Source organism: Phyllostomus hastatus, unplaced genomic scaffold (assembly GCF_019186645.2).
Source record: "Phyllostomus hastatus isolate PE091 unplaced genomic scaffold, TTU_PhHast_1.1 phas_contig_34, whole genome shotgun sequence".
Classification (NCBI taxonomy): Eukaryota; Metazoa; Chordata; class Mammalia; order Chiroptera; family Phyllostomidae; genus Phyllostomus; species Phyllostomus hastatus.
The window spans coordinates 28,446,134-28,472,368 of record NW_025333857.1 but is presented as its reverse complement, the minus strand read 5'-3'; the positions used below and the strand labels follow the sequence as shown (position 1 = coordinate 28,472,368).

The 26,235-nt window shown below is 41.6% G+C and overlaps 1 protein-coding gene across 2 annotated transcripts in view; it reads left to right on the top strand.

Annotated features, from left to right (window-relative positions):
- DMRT1 (doublesex and mab-3 related transcription factor 1) overlaps nt 1–26,235 on the top strand; it is a 93,662-nt gene that overhangs the window by 10,374 nt on the left and 57,053 nt on the right. For both annotated transcript variants that reach the window (XM_045840917.1, XM_045840916.1), the window contains one exon: nt 25,808–26,091. In XM_045840917.1, the coding sequence (XP_045696873.1) occupies nt 25,808–26,091 (284 nt within the window). The remainder of the gene's footprint in view (nt 1–25,807; nt 26,092–26,235) is intronic.

Below are 26,235 nucleotides of genomic sequence, written 5' to 3'. Positions count from 1 at the left end.
AAGAATGCATAGGAACAGAAGTCAAAGAACTTACATATACAATTCATGTACAGAAACTAGGGGGGAATGCTGGAGGGTTGGGGGAGTGCAGGGCAGAGCGGGGATAAAGGGGAGAAAAAATTGGGAAAACTGTAATAGTATAATCAATAAAATATTCTTAAAACAAAAATAAAATACACTTCAGTTTTTATATTTGCAGTTTCCCAGTACTGCGTAGAAAAAAGCTCTTCATTCAAGTGAACAACCAAAACATTTTACACAAATTGTTTTGAGAGTTTATTTTTGAAGGATTCTGGCTGCTAATATGCGGGAGCTCCATTTGATTTTAGACCGAGATCTCAATTTCAGAATAGGAAGTATAGATACTTGGTTTAAAAATACCTCTAGATAAAAGCATTCCCCAGTTTTACTTTCAGGGTCAAAGAAATTTTCAGGATTTCTAACAAAACTCCGAAAACTGAAGCAACAGTTGGCATTTAACATTAATGATTAATGGTATTGATCATTTTAATAGCCTATTGTTTTGAATAGCTTCAGTCAATTTTATTTGTTTGAAAGGCAGTCTTTGCTTACATGTCAAATATAAGAATTAGTTGGCCTCATAGTCTCTGCAGACAGTATTTTTGTAAAGTAGTTATAAGAACAAAGTACACTGAAAGGACCCTATTGGTCTACCTTTGACTAGAAAGAAAATTTAGAAAATAGTCACAAAAAAGGTAAATTCAGGGTTTAAAGTCAGAAATTAGTTTTGTAACCAGCATATGTAAAAGACATGAAAATATCTGATTGGTTTACATTTATATCTCTTTTATAAAAATATAACATTTAGGGCAGGGATTGCATTTTATTCATGAGCATACTACAGAACCTGGCTTTATAGTAGATGCTAACTGAATGAATAACAATGGTTAATTTTGAAGTTGTGCTTTAAAATACTAGATCCGTGATCATGAACCAACCTGCAGGTATCAGAGAGTAAAATTATTGATCTTCAGTGTGCAATTTTGTCTTATAATTTTTTGTAAATGTGGAGTTTTAAGTGACTAAACATTAAAACATACTTTAACAGCTTAAGGTGTAATTCATATGCTATACATCTATTTGAAGTCTACAATTCCTTGTTTTTTAGTAAATTCCCAGAGTTTTGCAATTACCACCACAATCTAATTGTGAATCATTTTTGTCTCCTCCTGAAAGAAACTGTGCCCATTAGCAGTCACTCCCCATACCAGCCCCAGGTTTGCCTATTCTGGACATTTTATGTAAATGGAATCATGATATGTGATCTTTTGTGTATGGCTCCTTTCACTTGCATAGTTGTTTCAAGGCTCATCCGTATAGTAGCATGTGCTTATCATTCCTATTTTTTAACTAAACAATATTCCATCTTATGGACATTTTGCTTTTTTGTTCATTAGCTGATGGACATTTGTGTTGATTACACTATTTTACCTATTATGAGTAATGCTTCTATAACATTTTTGTCTGAATATGTGTTTCATTCTCTTGGGTCTCTACCAAGGAGTAGAATCACTGAGTTGTATGTTAATACTTTGTTTTTAGCCATTGTTTTTAAGGAACTGCCAGTATGTTTTCCAAAGAGGCTGCACTATTTTGCATTTCTGCCAGCAGTATATGAGGGTTCCAGAAAATTTCAGTTTACATTTTTTAAAATTAAAAAATAAGAGGTCTTCATTCTGGCAAATAGTAGATACAAAATGAGAGTCTCTTTGATGACAAGAAGTTTAGATCATGGAAGATTCTGTAGGTTTAAGTTTTATTATCACTAGAAATTTGTTGATATTCAGTATTTCAAAAATTTTTCTATTTTACTCATTATTACATTTACTTTGTAGGGAAAGGAATAGTGTTGGAGGAAGTAAACCATTAAGGGACCTGGCAGTGGGCTTTCTTTGTTGTATTATTGGCCTATAGAAATACTGGTTTGTTTCTGAAGAGCTAAAGCAACTTTTCAGACATTGGGTGACAGGCATTTCCTCAGAATGAGAGAGAGAATTCTTTTGCCCTAGAAACTTGGCAAGAATAATTGTTATCTTTCAAAGACTGTCTTAGAATTTATTGCCAACAGCTGGTCTTGGCATTGGAGAACTTTAATAGATGGCAATACTAGGTGTTGTCATAGCATGAGACAGCCTTGCATTTGCTGCTGTAGGAAATTTGGAATGTCAAAAAGCTCATCTGTGTCATCCTTTTCACTTACTTGTTCCACAGGATTGCCCTGAACTTGAACCACAGATTCGTGGTTATCTGCTGGTCCAGTGACCCTGTCATTGACCACCCCCTCAGCCACTTTCTATTCTTTGAATCCTGTGGACACCTTTCTTACCCATCTGTTGTTTTTGCTAAGTCAGCTTTCTTCAAAGCTTCTTGGCCTTTGAAATCACCTGTAGAATCACATGAGATAAAATGATTCCTTTTATCTCTGTCAGCATCCTTTCTTTCCTCTCTTTCTTCTTCTCCCAGCCCCTAAATTTCTGCTTTATTGCTGACTTCTCTCTTTGTTTTATACACTGGTCTAATCTGTACTTCTGAGATAATGAGGACTCTGAAGTTTCTCAAAGGACTGAGATTTACAGGGAAGGATGCACAGGGGAATGTCAGCTCACACCTTAGGCAGGACTCTGTAAATTCTCTACCTCTGCCAGATGATCTGGACTCGCAGCCCGGGAGTGTGCCGTGTTGCACCGTGAAGCAGAGGAAGCAAGCTAGGTGTGCCGGTGGCTCCCTTGTGGTTCCTGCTGCTGTCTCACTGGTTCTTGACTTGTCAGGGTTCCTTTTGCCATTGTCACAGGCAACTATGTAAGTGCGGATCTACATATCTCAGCCAGAAGGTGTCTGTCTTTTCAACTTAGAAAAAATTCAACATGGCAAACTTTTTGACTCTCCTAAGAAAATTCACATAAATATTGCTTCCTGTTGCTGAACCAGACTTACATTCAGACCCAGTCTCCTCTCATCTCTTATGCCTTTTGGTGGACTGTACAATCCCTAATCTGGTTTTATTGTACAACAACTCTGATCATGCTTTTCAGAAAAAGGTACAGAATAAACTCTTAAAATAAACTATGAATACATGGCTTATCAAAAGAAAATATTAACCTGGCTGGGGTAGCTCAGTAGATTGAGCGTGGGCTGCATCACAGGTTCGATTCCCAGTCAGGGCACATGCCTGGGTTGCAGGCCACGGCCCCCAGCACATTGATGTTTCTCTCTCTCTCTTTCTCCCTCCCTTCCCTCTCTAAAAATAAATGAATAAATAAATCTAAAAAAAAGAAAATATTAATTTACTATTATGATAGCAAATTTTCTGATTTTCATTGGCAGTACAAGTTCTCAGGTATTGCTTCAGCCACTCAATATGAGTTCAATCCAATCTATACTAACAGATGACTTTTCGTATTGATTTCAGCACTTATAAAACTACTCCCTATTTTTCATTACCCCTTAACTGTGGTCCTGAGGTTTGAGGGTTTATCTAAAATACAGAATAGCATCAATTCAGGGAAACATCAAACGCCAATAAATGCTGAACTGAGTGTATCTTTTTCCTCTCTTCTTCCATTTTTCTGTTTCATTTTTCACTTATTTAACAACCATTCATTGTGTGACTGCTGTGGGTCAGACCCTTTTCTAGGCATTGGGTATACAGCAGTGCAAAAGCATCTGTCTCTCATGGGTCTTACATATCCAGCAGGGGCGCTGTTGATAAACAAGTGCACCAGTAAATAAGCATGATGTTTTCAGAGAGTGGTAAGTGCTGTGAAGAAAGATAAAGTGATACGAAGGAAGCATTTGAAGGAACAGTGGCTGTTTGGCAAGGTGATTAGGGAAAGAGGGCCTCTCTAAGGAGATTAAATTGGAGCTAAACCCAAGTGATGGTAAGCCATTGCACTCACAGTCTGGGGAAAGAGCCTTCGAGGCAGAAGGTGCAGCAAGGCGAGAACTCGCTTAGAACAGGAAGCCGCCCAGCGTGCTGGAGTAGTGAGGGCAAGGGGTGGAGCCACTGGGGGCTGCATCTCCCAGGGCCTCGTAGGCCAGGAAGGAGTTGGGATTTTATTTTGAGTGCAATGGGAAATCATTAGAGTGTTGAAGCAGTGAATGGCATGATCTGATTTACATTTTAAAAAAGATTTTGTTTATTTTTAGAGAGGGGGAGGGAGGCAGAAAGAGAAAGAAGGAAATGTCTGTGAGAAATATTGATTGGTTGCCTCTGCTATGCAGCCCCAACTGGGGACCGAACTCACAACCCAGGCATGTGCCTGACCAGGAATCAAACTGATGACCCTTCCTCTTGCAGGGCAATGCCCAACCAACTGAGCCACACTGGTCAGGGCTGATTTGATTTTTCAAAAGCTCTCTCTGCTGCTGTGTGGAGTGTAGTTTGAAGGGATGGAAGCGAAATCCGTGCAGTTGCCCAGGTACAGGGGACAACTTGGATTGGAGTGGTAGTAGTGAAGATAGAATGAAGCAGTGGCAAGGGATGGAAGCGAAATCCGTGCAGTTGCCCAGGTACAGGGGACAACTTGGATTGGAGTGGTAGTAGTGAAGATAGAATGAAGCAGTGGCAACTTTGGAGGCAAATTTATATGTAATTTGGCAGATACTGTCAATGGCACTCTTCCCCAGAGCAGCATTGCCACAGCATTGCCAATTCTAGGTTGACAGTGACGCTGTACCAGTCTGAAAGGTAAAGCATTGTATGATCGTATGGTCATAAGAATGGTGGCCCCCCGAGATGGCTACATCTTAGTCCTGTGATGTTATGTAGTCAAAGGAAATTTGCAAATGTGATGGAGTCAAGGATGAGATGGGAGATGATCCTAGATTCTCCAGGTGGGCTCTCTTTAATTGCATGAATCCTCAGAAGTGGAGAACCGTACCTGGCTGCCCCAGAGATGCCACAACAAGAAAACACAGGAGAGGGTGAGTTTTGAGATGTGAGAGAGTCTTGACCCACCATTGCTGGCTCTGAAGATGGAGGAAGGGGCCCCAAGTCAAAGAATCAGGAGTTCTCTAGAAGCTTGGAACAGCCCTGAACCAATGGACAGCAAGGAAACAGGACCTTGGTCCTACAACTGCAAAGAACTGAATTCTGTCAGCAGCCTGGATGAGCAAGGAAACATCTTCCCCTAGAGCCTCCAAAAAGGTGTGCAGCCCAGCTGAGACCTTGCTTTTTAGCCTAGAGAGACCTGGGTTAGACTACAGATGTATAGGACTGGACGGTAGTGTATTGTTTTAAGCCACTAAACTTGTGGTAATTTGTTATATAGCAATGGAACACAAATACAATTAATATAGTTTATAATCCCTGTTTTCTTTGTTAGTGAGGTTGAACAGTTTTTTCATGCATTTATTGTACTTTTTTTCTGTGAATCATCTTTAGCCCATTTCTCTATTGAATCTCCCCCCATATCTATTGGGTCCTTATTTATTATAGAGGTTGTCCCTTTGTGACATCAATTGCAATCCTACCCCCTCCCCATACACCCCCACCACACTTATTGGTATTTCAAACCTGAGACTAGATGAGACAGACTGCAAAGGTGGGAGAAGCCCAAGGACTGAGCCCTGGTCACTGCATGTTTTGAAGGTCAAGCAGAGGAGCAGAAGCCTGTGATTCTTCTAGTTCCTGATTAGCAGATCATTAGCTAGACCAAGTCATAGTGGCCATAGTAGAACAGCTAAACCTGATATCTTTATATTTTTCCAACTTCTACTCCTTATTTCAGTTAACTGTGGGCAGATCTCAAGTTACGATGACAGCCCCAATGATTGAACCATTTCACAATCATGTCTAGTGATTGACCTAGAAGTTTCTATACTACTATTTGGTATAAAATTAATGGGTATGGCAGGACTGAGTAGGTATGCTGTCTAGGCAGATATTCTGGTTATTAGAGATTAAGCTGCTTATTACCAATGTTACATGAACTTAGAGTGCACATTATCAGCCTACTTTTTAAAGTAATTTTATTGCTTTCTTTGATTGATGTGGGGCACATTCAGGGGTGCACTTCCCCGGGATGAGTTGTTACCACATGGTAGTGCCAGGCTCCCCCCGAGAGAGTGGTATATGGTGGTGGGAGCTTGACTAAAGGTCTTGAAGCTTGAGTTCACCTGGGAAAAGGAGTTTTTCTGTTACCTTGATAACACTGTGCCTGGGGAGGAAACTCCATGTCACAGACAAAGCCCTAAAATTTAGAGTCCGAAAACCTAGCCCAGTTACTTACCACCTCTCTGATTTTGAGCAGTTTACTTAGTTTGTCTATTTCTTCAAAGGGTAAGTGGATAAAATAACATCTGCCCAGTTTGTCTGGCATGATTGTTGTGGTGCTCCACTAAGATATTGATGCAATTCCTTGTAAGCCGTGACGAAGTAGAGAATCATGCCACAGAACTCATATTTCAGATTGTAACAGGAGCAGCGAATGAGCTCTGCATGCGATCTACCCAATGGCCATAAACTGTATTTTTTTTAAAAAAATGAAGCTACATGGGCTAACATCACAAGAATTATATCTGTGCGTGGTGATTCTGTAATTTATCAGATTTCCTACCACCCCCTCCCCAGCTGCCAGGAATCTCAGAGACACACCTTAGTGTTCATATAGAATGAATATATTGACCCTTACATTGGAATAATTAGAGTAATCTTCTTGTCTTGGCTTCACTTTTCTTTTTCTGTTTTGTTAATTTTATTGATATATGTCTTTAGTCATAGCCATCTCTCATCCTTTCTGGAGGCAGTGGAGAATGTTGTGTAACCACACAAATCCTCAGGCTGCTGAGATGAGGAAGGTACTTTCAGTAAAATAGGTAAAGCATCATAAATACTTTGCTGCCCCTCACAGTTTGGAAGGCATACATTTCAGAAACTTTAGGACATGAGCGTCAGATTGAGAAGTAGGGGTTGTCAGCATAGGCCTTTTGGAGGGGGCAGATACTTTGACATCACCACCTTCTAGAAGAAATGTGAGAAAGCTGAACCAGATGAGTCTCACTCGTTGCCCACTGGGAAATGGGACCCACCTGGTGATAAGGATAGTAGTTTTAAGTGTTTAGTTTTAGCAGTTTTCAGTTTTCAAAGCACATCCAAATCGGTGTGCATTTGGAAATTAGTGTCAGATTTTTCATTACGGGCAAAACAAAGCATCAGGGCAGTCTCAAGGACACTGTTCTAATACACGCACATCGAATGCAGGGGATGGGAAGGAATGAACAAGTAGTAGCCACACACACAGCACACAGTTGCTCATTAGGTAGTTTGAGCCACATCTGAGACTTCCCATGGCATCCCACTCCAGGAGCTGCTGTCTCTTAGAGCCCTGGCCATCTCTTGGTGAGGGTGGTATTCATCTCCTTTATCACCTCCGCCTCAATTTTTATCTGAAAGATGGAATTATGAGTTACAGGAGAAAAGGAGTAAGAAGAACATCAAAGAATTTCCTTGTGGCTTTTGAATAAGGGGCCTCATTGGTTAGGTTGTTAGCTCTGGGTGTGCTGTTTTCATCATGAAGCACCTGGAGTTTGTTTTTCTCTAAAAGATGTAGATAAACTAGAAGAATCCAGAGGAAGGCCAACAAAAATGATGTATGGCTTGGAGAGAGGGAGAATAAGAGTCTATAAATATTTGAAAGGTAATATAAAAGAGGGAGAGAGATTATTTACAGCAATGGAAAGGAGTTTGACAGGGAACAAAGAGCTTGCATCTAGGAGCAGGGGAAAATTGGGTAGAACTGAAAACAAAGTGTAATGAGGGTGATTAAGCAAAGAAATGGAATTCTCGCATTAGTTTGTGTTGCCAAGGGCCAGAATGTGACGAGCAGGTGATGTTGTCCAAACTGAGGATCCTGCGCAATTGTAAATAATGTTTACTCATTCCTTGTTGTGAAGCATGTAGAGTGGACAACACTTTATTCTTTGCCTTTGGAGTATAGTTTGTTCAGTTTCCAACCCTAGCATTATGCTTTCAGCAGTGGTAGTGATAATTGCAATTCTAGCTCTCATTTACTGAGTCTCTGCCTCATGTCAGGTGTTGTTTTAGCTGCTTTGATATTTACATTCTTATTTAATCTCTACAGCAACTCTGTAAAATAGGAACTATTTTTCTATTTGTAGGGAAATTGGAGTTTCATAACATGCTCAAGATTGCACATTTATTAAAAAGGTGGGGTTGGATTCAAACCCGGGTCTGTGAGTCACAACCCATTCTCATGCTCTGTGCTATTCACCTCTATCACTTGTCATGATGGTACTAATTTGGGACCCAGTAGGTAGCCAGGTTGCTAAGCCAGGTGAGCAGTTTGTATTCATGTATAGGGGTAAGTAGGATAGTTGATGTCCAGAGCTCCCTTCTCTCTCTCTCTCTTTTCATGAAGTATATTTTCTGTAGTATCAGTGAGTGCTGTTATTATTATGTCACATTTTCTCACTCTGTAAATTCAGTTATACCATGATCTTTTAGTCACCTTGTAGTTGTAGAGTGATCTTTATAATCTCATGTAGAAAGGAAAAGTTTTGTAAGTTAGGCATTGTTCTTGATCTTATATGCTAGTTGTAATGGGGATCCCTTGGCAGTGTTCTGTACTTGGCCTAAGCTTTCTTACTGTTACTTATAATGTCCTGTGTATTGATGATTGCTAAAAAACAAAAATCCAAAATACACTGAATTAACTACTCAGAGCAAAGGTGAAGAGTGGGGTCGTTTGTGTTTTTCACGTCATTGCAAGAAGGTACCACACCTGGAATCAAAGGCCTGGGTTTAATCCAGACTCCAGCTCCTGCTGTATTCCTTTGGGTGCAGGGTACCTTTCTAAGCCACAGCTGGCTCCTTTTTGGGAAGCATAGGAGTTCCTGCCCTCTCACCCTCATAAAGTTATTGTGGGTAGCATCTGAAAGAATATGGGCAAGTGCAGAATATTCCATATATAAAAAATAATATTAAAAGTTAGCAACACTTGCATTAGCAACTCATTTTTTAGTTCAGCTTTCCTCAGGTAAAATCTAGGTTAGTTAGCAATGGTTGACTTTTGAAGAAGGTGACATTATTTAAAGGGGGGCCACATCAGATTTTTATTGGGGGCAAGACAGAAAGTGTTAGTTGAGCTTCACAGACACTCTTCCTTTTGCCTGTGGTGGCATGTAATGAAGGCCACGCCGAATTTCCTAGCCAGGGGTCGATGGCATAGAAACCCAAAACGTGGCTCAGACACTGGCATTTTTCATTGACACGTTTCACTTTGCCAGTCCTGTTGTTCTACAGAGAAAGCACCTTCCCTCCAGAGCTGTGTGCCTTTGTAAAATGAAGATCTTTTTTATTTCTGTCTCCAAGCCATTCTCCAGTGGTGGTCTCTGGTGAATTTCTCGCTAAAGTCATCCCTAGATTACTTTTACTGTAAACTGTAATGATTTTTCCCTGGTCATATTTCTCCCAAGGTCTCCTATCTCAGTTACTTGTAAAGCTACTCCTCCCCTCTCTTGTTCTCTTTGATCTTTTATAATTGGCTTAACACTCTCCATATTTAATCAGCAGTGACTTTGTTTCTCCTCCCTAGTTTAGCTTTTGCAGTCCCCAAGAATTTAATAATCTGTTGCTTATTATTTTATTCATTTTTCTTAAGGTGTCATATTTTCTGTCATACCATTTAATAGTCTTTTCTCCTTGTGTACACATTTGTTTTATATTAGCTGTTAATGCAAGCCTGTGCTGTCTGTATTTGGGCTGGCAGTGAATAGAGTGCTACACATTCTGTGCAGTTGAGGGCTTCCTAGTTTCAGACTCAAAAGAACTTGAAGGCATCTGCATGTATAGGTGGTAATGTTCGATAAAGTGACTCTGACTCTTTTTGCCTTGGGGATAGATCATTGAACACTCAGTTGGTATTGAGTGAATAAATGAATGAATGAGTGAATTGGTTGAATTTTTGAGAGCTTTCTCACAAGTTGACCTTCCTGGGGCAAATGACTGACTGTGCAACATCGATGAAAGAATAGTTCTGTTACCCTCTCTGTGGTGGTTGCCTTTCTGGTGAATCCTTCCTGTGACAGCATCCATCATGATCTTTTCACTAAGCCCAGCTCTTCAGCAGCTCTGAAATCCTTTTAGTCATGGCATCGTAGGTCAGCCTTCCTGTCACTTTTCTGGTCTGTGTCTAGTCCAGGGATGAAAGAATACACCCAGGTGAGTCTTGAGGCTCTGCCTATTTTGTTGTTTTCTTCCCAGTTAAAAAGAAACTGACTTAAAACTGCTTGTAAGAGTATGTGTTTTTGTATTGTTCAGATAATGACCCTTGCCCCATTGCTGGTTTTTAAAAAATCTTTATTCTTTTACTCGTCAATCCGGTATTGTTTCTGTGATGGAATGCATCTTGAGAAGCACAGGTGAGGCTGGGAGTGGACACAGCTACAGATAATCCCAGGTGCTCCCCAGAGCCTGGTGACTGCTGCAGAGAGGGCTCCCTCCACGCAGGCCCCTGGTTTTAGAGTTCATGTTCTCCTCCCACTGTGCCACAGACTGTTCCCCCCTCAGAGAGGTTCTCAGGTTCTGTTTACTTTGAGTTCAGTCACCGGGGGTCTTGGTTCATATCCCCCAGGGATAAGGGAGGATGATACTGTCAGACTGTTCTTGGTACTGGTGACCTTTCTGTGAAATGGAATTTCTGAAAGGTTGCTAGTGATGCAGATGGACAAAATCTGTTCAGCACAAATCACCAGGTGAGGAAAAGAAAGACATTTGGGGGATGTGACTGTGGTTGTAAAAGTTGGCCTGTTACATAGCTTCTGTCCTGCTGTTTCTTAGTTGCCATGACAATTGTAGTTAACAGACCCAGCTTGGTTCTTGGTAATCATTTCTTTGGTTATGATTTGACTTTCTATTCAGTGGGATATGTAGATATATATAGATATCTCTGTGTATGTATGTATATGTGTATGCATATATATGTATATGTGTGAGTGTATTTATATGTGTATCTACATACACATATCCCAAGTTGGCAGTGTCTTTAGGGTCGTTCAACTGCTGCCTCTGCCACTATCAAAAGCCAGAAGCTTCTGGATCCAGTCACAATAAAGAGGTACTGTCACATTTGAAGTCTCAGTTGGGTGATATGACTGGCAGAGCTTGCTTTGCATTCCTAGGCTCTAACTACATGGAGGCAGGGAATTCGGGTTCTGGCCCCTACATTGAGGAGGCAGGAATTGTCACAAAGATGATTTTTTAATCCTTTTATTTTTAAAAATTAAAAAACATTCGATTATAGTTTATGTTCAATATTATTTTGTGTTAGTTTCAGGTGTACATCATAATGGTTAGATAATCATAAATCTATACTTTCAAAGTACTCTTCCTGGTATTTCCAGTACTCACCTGATAACACACATAGTTATTACAGCATTGTTGGCTATGTTCCCTGTGCTGTATACCATGACTATTCTGTAACTGCCAACTCTGTAACTTGTCAGTCCCTTTACCTTTGTTATCCAGTGCCCCAATTTCCCTTTCCTTTGGCAACCATCAGTCTGTTCCCTGTATCTGTGAGTACGCTTTTGTTTTGTTTGTTCATTCATATTGTTCTTTGGATTCCACATATATGTGAAATCATGTGGTATTTGTCTTTTTCTGACTGACTTATTTCACTTAGCATAATACCCTCTAGGTCCATTCCTACCATTGGAAATAGCAAGTATTCATTCTTTTTCATGGCTGAGTAATACAAGTGTGAAATTTTTTTCACTACGCCCTTCTATTCTTGTGGTTAGTGACATGTTTGGTGGAGCAGCTAGCCATAAGGCATTAACCAAGAGTTAGGAGACATCTTTTATGGCACATAATGACTTGGGTTGGCAGCTGGAGAACAAGGCTGCAGGTGCAGATTGTAGAGCTACATGAGGAGCCTGAGTAGCAGTGAACTGCCTCAGGGAGGAGTCAGAAGAGCCACAGTTTGGGGCTTTGGTCAGTGTGACATGCCCTTAGATCAATCACAACTCAGCCCTCGCCTTGCCCAACATTCCCCAATGGAAAGGATGAGGTTCTGACCATTACGGTATGTTTTTGGAGGCTGAGAACTCTTGACCCCTTTATTTGATACAACTTCCTGCCAGCATTTAAACAGTTAGTAGTCATAGTCTTTTCCAGGAACCTGTCAGGGTTGACTCCTTGTCAGTAGCAACTGTCTTTTAACTGACGATATTCACTGGCAGTATCTGCACAGCTTCCTTTCCCCTTGGAGACACAATATGGTGGCAAAGTGTGAGGTCTCAGATGGGGACCTAGCTGCGGTCCCACTGCCAACTGCACATGTATCTGCAGACTCACCACTTCAGTTTCTACAGGCACTGAAACAAGGGATAAAGTGAATTCCTAAGCCTTCGCTGTTATTGATTCTGTGAAAAGCCATGACATCGTTTTAGTTGGCAGGCCTAGCTTGGTTCTTTGTAATCATTTCTTTCTGTTAAGATTTGACTTTCTTTTCAGTTAGGATACTGATGGATAGATACATAGATAGGTGGAGAGATAGATATCTGTGTGTGCATGTATATGTGTGTATGTATGTGTATGTGTTTGAGTGTATATATGTGTATGTACCTATATGTGTGTCTACATATACATATTCCAAGTTGGTGGAGCCTTTAGGGCCATACAACTGCTCTGTGGTTTACCTTACCCGACTTTGGTAAAAATGATTATTCAAAGAATGGAGATGTTTTATTTGTAGTGTTGGCTTTTAATTTAGGAGAAGCTTTATTCAGAAGGAAGGAAAGGCAGAAGGAAAATAAAGATGGCACATGCAGAGAGTGCACACATTGAGGAGAGTCTGTGGGTAGTCTCAGATGCAGTGGTAGGTCGTGGCCACTTAGAAACTGAGTGGTTTATTCCTAGCTGTGGACACTCTTTCAGATGTTTTTGTGAGCCTTATAATAGCTTTAAGGTGTGTCTCACACCCTCATACTGAGCAGAACTTCTGAAGGAGGCAGTGGTGAGGAAGACAGAGAGGTGCCACTGAGTGGCCAAGCACTTCAGCATCCATGCGTACAGCCAACAATCTCCCTGTCCCCTGTTCTCTGTTTCTGCTAATGGTGAAGTGAGGTAAATGGAAAGTGACACTTTGGAGTGTATACCAGATGTCAGTTCTAGAATTAATATTTTAAATGTACATGGAATCCCCAGATCTCATTTTAACCACTGAGTTGAGCATAGTTCTTTCACTCAAAAAACATTAAACATGGGAGCATATATTATATATTGAATTTAAGATTTGAAGTTTCACTCTTTTTCTATTCCCTTCCCTGTCTACACCTCTCAAGCAGTCTTTCTAAAGCATGATACAATTAAAGAGCCAAATCAAAGAAAAGGGAGTGTAAAGGGTTCCAGGTAATATCCCCAGTTTGGGTTACGAGCTCCCATTTAATGGAGGGTTGATTATATCTTATAGTTCTCATTTTTTGAGGGCAGGTAAACTCCATGGAGGTAGATAAGGTCCATCTGGAAGAGATCTGAGATACTCCTGACTTAAGATGAAGTGTGCCTGTGTAATGTTCTCATGCAGGCTTTGGGATATACCATTAATAGTACTAAAGAGCAAAAAAGTTTCCTTCACAGATTTGGTAAGATGGAGCAGTTAGCTGTAACAGAGTGCAACCCTGGAGGTCATAGACCAGGCTAGGAGAAATAATTATGCATGGTAATGGGCAATTACAGATAATGGCCTTCTGGGGGTGGCAGGAAATACACAGCCCCACAGCCTAGCCTGCAGTGAACATTGAATAGCACATTAACTTTATAGCAAGCTAAAAGTTCAGCCCTGAAATAGCAGCAGTCCCCCCAAATAAATAAAATCCTTGGCTTACTTAGGGAAGCACCATAAGCTGCACTTCTCAAAAGCAGAATTGAATACAGGAAAAGGTGGGTCTGAGGGAGATGGAGTTTGGGGAAGGGAAGGAATGGTCAGTTCTTCTCCATCTGGCTGTGTTTGCCTCACTAAGTAGAGATGGCTCTGGGCTCAAGGCAGGTACACATTGAAGAGGTTGTGTATTTTCCTGGTGTCAGGTTTGTGCTTGACGTTTAAAATATTCCTGTCATGATTGCCTTGTGGGAGAAACAGACTGTTCCACATTTCCTGATTACGACTTTAGGGAGTGCTATCACGCCGCCTGCACTCAAGGCTACTGTCTGACCTCAGAAAAGACCAGGAGTGTAGGATTCTGCTCCTTTCCAAGTTCATTCGCACTCAGGAAGCCACACCAGGTGCAGCCCCGCCCTCCTGCAGTACCCCAAAGATGCACATTTAGAGCAAGGATAACTTTTTTTGCAGTTATTTGGTAGCTGTCTTATTTGATGGCAGAGAATGTTATCATTTTGTGTGACCATGATGAAAATAACAGCTAGCATTTAGTAAGCACTTACATGTTTCAGAGCCTTTCTTGGCTCTCTACAGTGTAAGTAGAAGCATTATTCCCATGTGACATATAGGTGCTGGGGCACAGAATTACCATATTTTTCAGACTATAAGATGCACTCCCCCAATTTGGGAGGAATAATGGTTATTACTGCTGTGAGTTCTGTTTACATTTACATTGGTGAAATATGTTATTTGTGTTATTAAATATTTTACCACATTTTTGTTCAAAAATTTTTTCCCTGATTTTCCTCCTCTAAAACCTAGGTGTGTCTTATGGTCTGAAAAATGTGGGTAAGTAACTGTTCCCAAGGTCATGGGGTAGTAGATTTCAGATTTAATCAAGCAGTTTGATTTGGGACCTAGCTTTCTCAACCTGAGGGTCCATTGCCTGATTTGCTTTAGGCTTCAGGGGAGATAAAGGACTTTATTGTGGATTGTTAACAGCTCAGAGAGGTAGGTCAGGATGAGACACTGGACTCTAATTGCTATGAAATTAGTCCTCCTGGAAAGAGAAGAACCTGTAAGACAGAGCTTCTCAAACTTTTTAGAGAACGCTTTACACTCTTAAAAACAAAACAGGGGCTTCTGGCCAAGATGGAGGTGTAGGTAGATATACTTTGCCTCCTCGCCCAACCAAAAGAAGGACAACAACAAATTCAAAAGGAAAAAATAACCAGAACTCCCAGAAAATAAAACTGTGTGGAAGGGTAATAGCCAAGTAGTTAAAGAAGAAACATTCATGCAGACCAATAGGAGGGATAGAGACAGGCAGCCAGGGTGAGGACTCACGGCAAGGTGGTGGCTGGAGGACCGGGTGGTCCCACATTCACATGCAGATAAACTGGAAGGAACAACTGGGGAGTGAGAAAGACCACACAACCCAGGGTCCCAGCAGTGGGGAAATGAAGCCTCAAAACATCTGACTGAAAAAACCTGTGGGGGTTGAGGCGGCAGCGGGAGAAACTCCCAGCCTCACAGGAGAGTTCATTGGAGGGACCCACAGGGTCCTTACATATACACAAACCCACCCACCTGGCAATCAGGACTGGAAGGCCAATTTGCTTGTGGGTAGTGGAGGAAGTGACTGAAAGCTGGCCAAGAGCCAAGTAAGTGGCATTGTTCCCTCTCTGGCCCCTCCCCACATACACTGTCACAGGGCAACAAGGTGAGTAGCCCCACCCTGGTGAATACCTAAGGCTCTGTCTCTTACTATGTAATAGGTGTGCTGGACAAAAATTATGGCTTAAATGAAAAGAACAGACCAAAGCTCCAGAAAAAATACAACTAAGCGATGAAGAGATGTCCAACTTTTACCAGATGCAGAGTTCAAAACACTGGTAATCAGGATGCTCACAGAACTGGTTGAATATGGTCGCAAAATAGAGATCTGAAGTGGCGAAGTGGTGTGGGGAGTTTTAGCCCCTCCCTCCACCCCGTGCAGCCAGGGGTGAGAGCTGCTGGTTTTGAGGCAGACCTGGTTCCTGGGAGGCCCAGTCCAGCAGTGGGGTAAATTATTGTTCATGACTTGAAGCATTTTACAAGACAAAATACCTGACTGAATAGTGGCAATATTAAATCAAAATAGCAAAATCTTGAACAAAAACCATGCCAAACAGTATGATACGATGTAATTTGGTTTTTTATCCCTTCTCATTGACTTAGGAGTGCAGTCTACTTCAGACTATCATCTGGAACCTGCAGGAGCAAAGACAAACATCTGCGATCTTACTTTCAAAAGAAAGTTATAAAAGCAGAATCAAAATCCCAACTCTAAAGGGTGGCTGGCCATGAGCAGACTTAAAAGTCTGTTTCTGATGCCTCCTGTGATCAGCACTCCTCAGGCCTGAGCACAAAGACCCTGATAAATTAAGCCCCTGCATTTCAAGCTGTCCAAATATGGTTCAGAGCGTACCTTTTCTGTGGAGACCTAAGCATACAGGGGTGAGAAAAAGTAGTTTTATAGTTGTAGTACAAATAAATAATGCAATAATAATAATACAAGAATAAGCTGTTTCACACCCTCACAGCTGTAAACCTACTTTTGCCACCCCTGTATAGTCAGGTATGCTTCTAGTTTAAAATGTTCTTATTTGATAGAGACGAAGTATGTTGGGGACCTTCCCCTCCCTTCTAAGCCTTGCTGCTGGCCTGTTGTGTGGCACTGTCTTCTCCAATCTGCTGGGAGGTGTTGACAGAGTCCCACACTGTTGCTGGTATCTTGCCAGTGATAGAAAATTCTGAACTGGCCTAAAGAGAGAAAACCCTTGTGGCCATGAGATAGGCTTCATGGTCATGAGACATTTTCTAGTAAAGTCAGAGAAAAGGCATTCTCTCTATATCTGACTCCCACTGTAGGGCTCACAGTTTCCCTGGGTGGCCCTGGGGGATTCTGAGGCTCATGCAGAGGGGAGAAGGGGAGACACAGAGAGAGAGCAGGAGCCAGGGAAGGGAGAGCAGAACCCTGTGAGTAAGAATGTGAGGCTTTAAAAAAAGGTTCTGGCCAAGATGGAGGTGTAGATAGATATGCTTTGCCTCCTTGTACAACCAAAAGAATGACAACAACAAATTAAAAAAAAAATAGCCAGAACTGCCAGAAAATTGAACTGTATAGAAGCACAACAACCAAGGAGTTAAAGAAGGAAACATTCATCTAGGCTGGTAGAAGGGGTGAAGACAGGCAGCTGGGGCAAAGAGGGTGTGCAGCAATGTAGCAACTGGAGGACTGGGTGGTCCCACATTTGCATGCAGATAAACAGGGAGGAAAAACTGGGGATAAACAGACTGCGCAACCTAGGGTTCCAGCGCAGGAAAAGAAAGTCTCAAACCTCTGGTTGTAAGAACCTGTGGGGTTTATGACAGCAGGAGAAACTCCCAGCCTCATAGGACAGTTTGTTGGAGAGGCCCATGGGGTCCAAGAATGTACAAAAAGCCACCCACCTGGGTACCAGTACCAAAATGGCCCAGTTTGATTTTGGGCAGTGGGGGAAAGCCTGCTGAGAGCCAAGCAACTGTTCCATCTTGAATCCCTTCCCCACAGACAGTGCCACAAGGTAGCCAAGTGGGTTGCCCCACCCTGGCAGATACCTAAGGCTCTGCTCCTTATAATGTAAGAGCTGCTCCAAGACAAAGAAGTATGGCCCAAATGAAAGAATAGATCAAAACTCCGGAAAAAGAACTAAGCAACGAAGAGATGGCCAACTTACGTTGCTGAGTTCAAAATGCAGAGTTAAGATGTAGAGTTCAAAACAGTGGTAATCAGGATGCTCACAGAAATGGTTGAGTATGGTTGCAAAATAGAGGAAAAAGTGAAGGCTATGAAAAGTGAAATAAAGGAAAATGTACAGGGAACCAACAGTGAAGAGAAGGAAACTGGGACTCAAATTACTGGTTTGGAGTAGAAGGAGGAAATAAACATTCAGCCAGAACAGAATGAAGAAACAAGAATTCAAAAAAAATGAGGAGAGGCTTAGGAACCTCTGGGACAACTTTAAATGTTTTAACATCTGAATCATAGGGGTGCCAGAAGGAGAAGAGGAAGAGGAAGAAATGGAAAACTTGCTTGAAAAAAATAATGAAGAACTTCCTCAATCTGGCAAAGGAAATAGACTTCCAGGAAGTCCAGGAGGCTCAGAGTCTCAAAGAAGTTGGACCCAAGGAGGATCACATTAAGGCACATCATCATTACATTACCCAAGATGAAAGATATGGAGAAAATCTTAAAAGCAGCAAGAGAAAAGCAGGGAGTTACCTACAAAGGAGTCCCCATAAGGCTATCAGCTGATTTCTCAAAAGAGACCTTACAGACAGGGGGCTGGAAAGAAGTATTAAAAGCCATGAAAAGCAATGACCTATATCCAAGATTACTCTATCCAGCAAAGTTATCATTTAGAATGGAAAGGAAGATAGTGTTTCCCAGATAAGGTCAAGTTAAAGGAGTTCATCATCACCAAGCCCTTATTATATGAAATATTAAAGGGAAAGGGACTTATCTAAGAAAAAGATCAAAACTATGAACAGTAAAATGACAACAAAGTCACAACTATCAATAACTGAACCTATAAAAAAACAAATTAAGCAAACAAAGAGAACAGGAACACAATCACAGAAATGGAGATCACATGGAGGGTTATTAGTGGCAGGGGGATGGGGGAAAAGGTACAGGGATAAGGAAGCATAATTGGTAGGTACAAAATAGGGGGAGGTTAAGAATAATATAGGAAATGGAGAAGCCAAAGAACTTACATGTACAACCCATGGACATGAACCAAGGGGTGGGAATGCTGGTGGGAGGCAGTGGGGTGCAGGGTGGAGGGGAGTAAAGGGGAGGAAAAAAATGGGACAACTATAATGGCATAATCAATAAAACATACTTAAAAAATGAATAGGTGCAAATGTGTATGGGGTAGGGGTTGCCACGCTGCCATAGCTGATTCTTGGGACCCCAGAGTGACAATTAAACTTCAAGTGTCTTTTCAGATCCAGTTAGCACCTTCATTCTCATTTTACCAGGACCTTGTGCTTCACCCGCTCTGCAGCCTGTTCTCCTGATGTCCCAGAAACTCGTGTCTTCCTTGCGCTCTTTATCAATAGAGGGTAAGCTCCTAGCGGGCAGGGATTGTTTTTGCTTGTTCTTGGCCAAGCACTTGGGGAGTGGCTGCACACAATGGCTGTGATTGTTACTTACTGGGCTTTTCAGTGGCCCCAGGGCAGGCAGCCTGTTTTAAATCCTGTCTTCCTTGGATTTGCTTTTCTCCTCTTTATATTTTTTTCATCCTTCTCCATTTCTCCTGCTTGGTTCCTCTGACCTAGTCATACTCAACAATCAATCAGTATCTCTCTCTTTCTCTCCCTTCCTCTCTCCTGCCCTTCCATTTCCCCAGATCCCTTTGTATCCCACATTGACATTTCCATGCCTTTGAACCAAGCCTACTCCTGGCTTTAAAGGCCAACTTCAAGTTTTTTTTATGAAAAGCCTTCACCCTAAGAAAAGTGAATTTGACAGATTCCTCCAGGACCAAATTACATTAAAAAAAATCTTCATAGTCTCTCACATATTGCGTGCCTGTGTGCAAGAGTGGCTGGCTATTAGTGGGTGAACATCAGCAGAATTTGTGCTTTGAAGGGGACCTAATCCTGCCCTCCCTGACACACAGTTTGTGTTTTCCCATAACTGTGGCCAGTCTCTCCTGTGTGTTTCAGAATCTCCCCTTACTGCCAAGACCTGTAGCATCAAGGATTATATCCTTTGCACCTTAAGGTACTGAACAGGTTGTCTTGCACATAGTAGGTGTTCAGTAAGTTTGTTACATTGAATATGAATTGTTTCTGTGGCGGGGAGAGGTGACAGGTGTGGTGATGTCGCTCGTTCATTATCAGTCACCAGTTAGTGGTATGAATAGTAGGCACACTGCTGCCTTGGTTATCAGGCCCCTCTCTCTGATGGCTCTGCTTTAATTCAGAAAACCAACTCACTTCCTCAGTTGGGATGGTGAGCTTTCCTTCTTGGAGTTGTATGAGAGGTGTCAGCTCATGGAACGACTTCTCCCTGCAGGCTCTTTCCCTTGTAGACGAAGAGTACCGAAGCCTTGCATGGATTTCTCAGTGGTTCCTAATGATGTCAGGAACTGATTAATCTGGACAAAGCATTGCCCTGCAGAGAAGGGTCCTAAAAGCAGGGAGCTGAGCAAGTTAAGCCTTCTTTCAGTGAGAGTGTACCCCACCGTCATCCTCTAGAGTCTGTGACATGACATCATCAAATGTTATATAGTCTTTTTACAAAGACCTTAATTTTCCTTAAAGAAAAAAAAAGAATGGGGAAAATGACTTGTACTTTCTCTGTGCCCTCCTAGCCTTCAGCACATGTTAGTTGATGGCAAGACAATCCTGTTCTATTTTTTCCCCTCTCATGTTTTTTTTAAAAAATCTAATGTTTATTGTATTTTTTCCCACTACAGTTTAGTCCCCTTATACCCCTGCCCCCAGCAATGACCACACTGTTGTCCATGTCCAAGAGTCCTTTTTCTTTTTTGCTGAATCCCTCCACCCCCTATCCTCCCCACTCCAGTAGCTGTCATCTCCTCTCCATCTATGAATCACAGCCGACAACTCTGATATCAGGTTTAGTGGTGAACAATTTTTCCTGATTGGTAACTCTTAAAACTAGAAGCTAAGTGTGAAGGTACCTGCAAGGTATGGATGATGAAGGCAAATAATGCCTGGTGTACATAAATTACTCATTTACATGAGATCATTGCAAATCAGAAGTAGTCCTTGTTGAAAATTGTAGATTTTGTTTTGATATGTGATCTTTCATATTGGAAGCTATGGGATTTGGTGTTGTCATTGAAAGGCTACTTTGGCTCCAGGTGTGAACATAAAGGACTCAAGGTGCAACAACTCTGGGAATTTTGACATTAGAGAAGGTGTGGCAGGGGGAGCCTTCACATGCCTTAAAATGAATTACTGGTTAACTACTATTAATATGCCACGGGCCCAGAAACCAGCATATAACACTGCAAGATCGATAATGGTATTTATCATGTGTTCGTGTATTGATTGCTTGTGAAGGAGTGAATCATATTTCACACTGCATATGTTAGTGCAAAATAAAGTAGCAGAAGGATTGGGAAGGCTTACCAAAGAACTAAACTGTGGAAGGTAAATGTATGGAGCCACAGATGTGAGCATTGGAATGAGAAGTGATCAAGCCTGCAGACCTCTCTGCTGATGAATGCTGTTGGTCGTGTTTGTAGATACAAGAATTCACAGCACACAGCTTGTGGCTCGAGGTTTGCAGTGATTTAGGTAGAAGCCCATCATCTTTATTCAGTGGAATTCCTTTGCACGTTCTTATTTGATAGTCAGGACTGTCACAATGATGCTGTCAGGGGTTACATATTTTTAAGGATAATTTATGAAGCAGTTGCTTTGAATCCTGAGAGTGAACCAGCAGTTCTCAATCTTTTGATTGCATCAGAACCCTCTGAGGGCATTGTTAAAACTCAGATTGCTGGGCCCGACCCTCAGAGCTTCAGACTCCGTGGGTCTTGGGTGGGATCCACAAATGAGCATTTCTGCGGGTTTTCAGGTGGTGTTGGAGCTGCCGATCCATGACCGTACTTTGAGCACCACTGGATTAGGCACATGCAGTTTATTTCAACCTTGGGAAATTTCCATCTATTAGCAACATCAGAAAAAGGCTGGGAGTCATAAAGGTGTTTAACATTGACCACATGTTTTCATTGGCAACTTGAAAATACTGTTGGGTGAATTATAAAATCTAGAGTTTAGTAATTTTATGTGTCCTTAGAATAGGTTCTCTCAGTACTTTTACAAAGGCCAATTTTTAAAGTGTTTAAATACTTTAAGTATGTAGAATATTTAAACATCTACTTTTATAGAATGCAAATGCTTTTTATTATTTAAATATTGGTATGAAATGAAACTTTTCCAAAATATATCTTAATTTATTCTTTTAAGAAAATTTGTTACTAGCCCAGGCTGGTGTAGCTCAGTGGATTGAGTACTGGCCTGTGAACTGAAGGGTCACCAGTTCGATTCTGGCCAAGGCCCATGCCTGGGTTGCAGGCCAGGTCCCTGGCTGGTGGTGTGGGAAAGGCAGCTGACTGATGTTTCTTTCATGCATCAATGTTTATCTCCCTTTCTCTCTCTCTCTCTCTCTCTCTCTCTCTTTCTCCCTTCAAAAATAAATAAATAAATAAATAAATGAAATCTTTTAAAAAAAGAAAGAAAAGAAAACTTGTTATTAAAGCTCATTGTGATTTGAAGTAGGAAATAAAATATGGTTAAGTAGGAAAGTGAGGTCATTGTTAACTAATTACAATCAGCTGTAGCCAAACAAATTCTTGCTTTGACCTGACATAATATTTTATTTGAGGTTTACTATGCAGCTTATTGAAACCATTCTCTTGTTATATTGAGAGTATTACTGACAACATTTTGTTGCTGGATAAACTAAGGCCTGATAAGAAATCCAGAAATTCAGGAACCTGTGCCCTGATCCTAGAATACTGCTGCTCTTCAGTTTCTATTTAATTCTTTTATCTGCTACAGTATTGTGCTTTCTTTATTAAGAACCTTGTTTTTGAAGGGCAGGCCCAAAGGGATAGCCAGTTATTTCTACTGCAGGCCCAGGGCTAAGCGTCTGAAATGCCTTCCTAAATGTCTGTGAGATCATATATGGATGTCACACTGATGCTTATGACTGGGTGGTAAGAATATGTCACTCACTCCTTTTCTGATGTAAACATTCATATAATTTACCATTTTGGTGAGGTTTGTATTGCTTTTATAACTAGGTAAGTGATAAAGACATGGAAAACAAAAGAATTAGAGAGTGAAAACCACCTATTATGTCACTAAGTTGGTCTTTAAAATAAGAGAAAGGACCAGCGGGAGGTTGAAGAGGACATGTTCCTTCTCCAGATACAGTGTAGAATAATGGAACTGGAATTTTTATCTCATTAGTTGGGAAAAGGAGAAGAAAGGAGAGAAATGTAATAAAAAGTGGCTTGACAGGAGCCTAAGGTGGGTGGGTCTGGTATCCTTTCAGAGAGGAGACTTTAGCTCTGACTTTAAAATGAGAAGTAAAGTACATTTTGTTGTCCAGAGCGTGCACTTTTAGCCGTGTCCTCTGTTGTATGTTTTCTTCTTCTTCTTCCACACGTCCAGCTGGTGGACATTTTTCTCGCACCGGCTCCAGGCCGTGCACTGATTGTCCTGAGAATTTCTCTCCATTTGCTTCTTTTCCTTGCCTACATATGCTTAGCCTTTCTCCATGTTTTAAAAATGAAATAACATCTCACATTTATTTGGATGTTGAGGTACTTGAAGAACCATTATTTATTGACCCCTGTCTCAAATATTTACCACCAGGTGGCCAGCAGTGTGCTAGGCACAGGGCAAGGGGAAGCCTACAGGCATGGTGCCCACTTGCTGGATTTCACCTCTGGTGAGACACAAGGACCATCGCTTCTGTTTCCTCATTGCTTCCTTGCCCTCTTGTTCCTTCTGTGCTAAAAACACAGGTCCTGAAAAACCTAACCCTCTGTTGGCCTTTTCCAGAACTAGTTTTGCTTGATCTCTTAGCAGCAGTTGACAGCACAGCCTGCCTCCTCCGCAGTTCACGTCAGCTTTGGCCTCTGTGCTATTGTGTTTATCCTCAGTTCTCCCCAACTGCAGCCATCTTGACTCTCTTCTCAGAATATGCTCTTCTGTAACAACCCCCTCCTGCTCTCCCTAGAGGCAGCCAGAATTTCCCAGTGGCGACTCCTGAACCCCAGCTTCCAACGTCAGCCTCTCCCATGAGTGCAAGTGTCAAGTCTCTCACCCACATTCGTCTCTTTTACTTGCATGGCCCTATGGCACCTCAGTGGAGCAGACTTACCACCTCCCTCTCCTCTGTCACATCCAGCCTTCCTGCTGTCCCAGATATCTGCTTTGCATTTCTTTGTCTACTCCTGCATCTTATTTTGTGATGTCCTATCTATCCTCTAGTTTGAGTTACATCTCCCGCAGGTTCCTAGCACCTGTCCCCTGAGTTATGTTTGAGTCTTCTAGGTCTCTCCCTGACTTTGTCAGTGGCTCCCTTGTGGCTCTCTGTGCCTGGTCTTTCCTCCTTTGCCTGTCCAATGCTTTGCCATCAGATAAATCCCCCAAGCATGGCTCTTGTCCTCTCCTCTCCTTGCTCAGAAATCCTCAGCGGTTCCCGGCACACCCTGACAAGAGGCCAGAGAGCTGGACTGAGGCTTTCCCTCACCTGGCTCTAGTCCACCTGTCAGACTGGACCTCCCTTTTCCTTTTTGCACCCAAATTTACCTTCCACCTTCCTGCTTTTCTTTGTTCCTTGGGCCCTTTTCTCATTACTCATTTTCTCTCTCTCTCTCTCTCTCTCTCTCTCTCTCTCTCTTTTTTTTTTTACCTGTTTCCTGTTCTCTTAAGGTGCAACTCTGGTGCAGTTTTTTTTCCATTTTTAATTTTATTATTTTTATTAATTTTTATTTTTCAATTACAGTTTACATTCAGTATTCTGTATTAGGTTCAGGTGTACAGCAGAGTGGTTAGAAAATCATGTACTTTACAGAGTAGTTCTCGTGCTGCTTCAAGTACACGTGGCCCCATATATATTTATCTCATTATTGACTATATTCCCTATGCTGTAATTCACATCTCTAACAGTAAATACTGGTAACAGTTTTGTACTGCTTAATCCCCTCACCTTTTTCTCCCAGCCCCCACCCTGTCTCCCCACTGACAGCTGTATCTATGGGTTTCTTTCTGTTTTTTTTTTCAGTTTATTTTGTTTATTTTATTCCACATATAAGTGAAATTATATGGTATTTGTCTTTCTCTGTTGGAGTTACTTCATTTAGCATAATACCCTTGAGATGCAGGGTTTCCTATGAAGGTCTCTGTAATTTCTTTCTAGGCTGCAAGTCATCTTTCCAGCCTTTGAGTTTTTGTGAAAGTTTATGGTGTTCCTGCATCGATAATCCTTGTTATTATTTGTAATCCTGTCATATTTTTCCTCCTATATGGTAGACCTCCCGTTGGGCAGGGGTAGCCTGATGTCTTGCAGCCATTTCAGGCACCTGGACCAACCCTTCGAACATGGTTTAATACCTGTCCATTGAAAGGGTTACTCAGGAATCCATCTGGTTGTTTAATGGAATTGGCACAGTTTTAAGTGCAGACCTGGGGCTGGCAATCTGTATAGCCCATGTACCTTTTTTGCCCACTATCTGTGGATAAAGTTTTACTGAATAAAACATAACCATGGAACAACTTGTATATTCTGCAACTGAGTGGACCACAAAGCTTAAAAAAATTACTAACTGGCTGAAGTTTGTAGTCTAAATTGTTGTCCAGCCTTCTGAAGGTTAGGATATCAGCTGTGGAAGGAAGTAAAGGAAACAATGTTTGCTTAAACTCTTAACTTCTTGCTTTGACTTTCTGACATATCTATGGGCCACCATAGTTAGGATGCTGGGATTTTCTTTTGTGACCTATTTAAAATGAATTATAAATAATTTTGCTGTAAGAATGTTGTTGTGGACAGCCAAGTTAATTGGATTTGATCTCTATTTTCTTGATATTAGGATAGAAGTTACTGGTCAGACTTCATATAATTAAAATGACCCTTAAAATGTGTTTGATATCCTTAGTGAAAGTAATCTGCAGGACTTTTGTCATCTGCACCACCAGAATTATGCCAGCCTTACAAAGCCTCTTTCATTTTGGCTGCAGGTGAAGTAGCATGGTCAGGTACCTTGTTTTGTAGCTCTGCAGATCTTGAGGAGGATTGTCATGGGATGCAAAGTTTTGAGAGCCCTGAGGTTAATACCATATTGTCTTTTTTTTCTTTCTAGATGGACGTATGGTTGTCCAGGATATTCCTGCTGTCACCAGCAGAGGGCACGTGGAGAACACACCTGATTTGGTGTCAGACTCCGCCTACTACAGCAGCTTTTATCAGCCATCTCTGTTTCCTTACTACAACAATCTGTACAACTACCCACAGTACTCCATGGCCTTGACTGCTGATTCCTCTTCCGGGGATGTGGGAAACCCCCTTGGGGGATCCCCGGTGAAGAACAGCCTTCGGAGCCTCCCAGCACCTTATGTACCTGGTCAGGCTGGAAACCAGTGGCAGGTAAGATGTCACCCAGAGAGTGAACTGGGTATATGAAACCACACACACACACACACACACACGCACACACACACACAACTTAGCTCATATGTATATGCACATCATATGAAATGTATAAAGAATTTTTCACTCTACCCAAAAAGT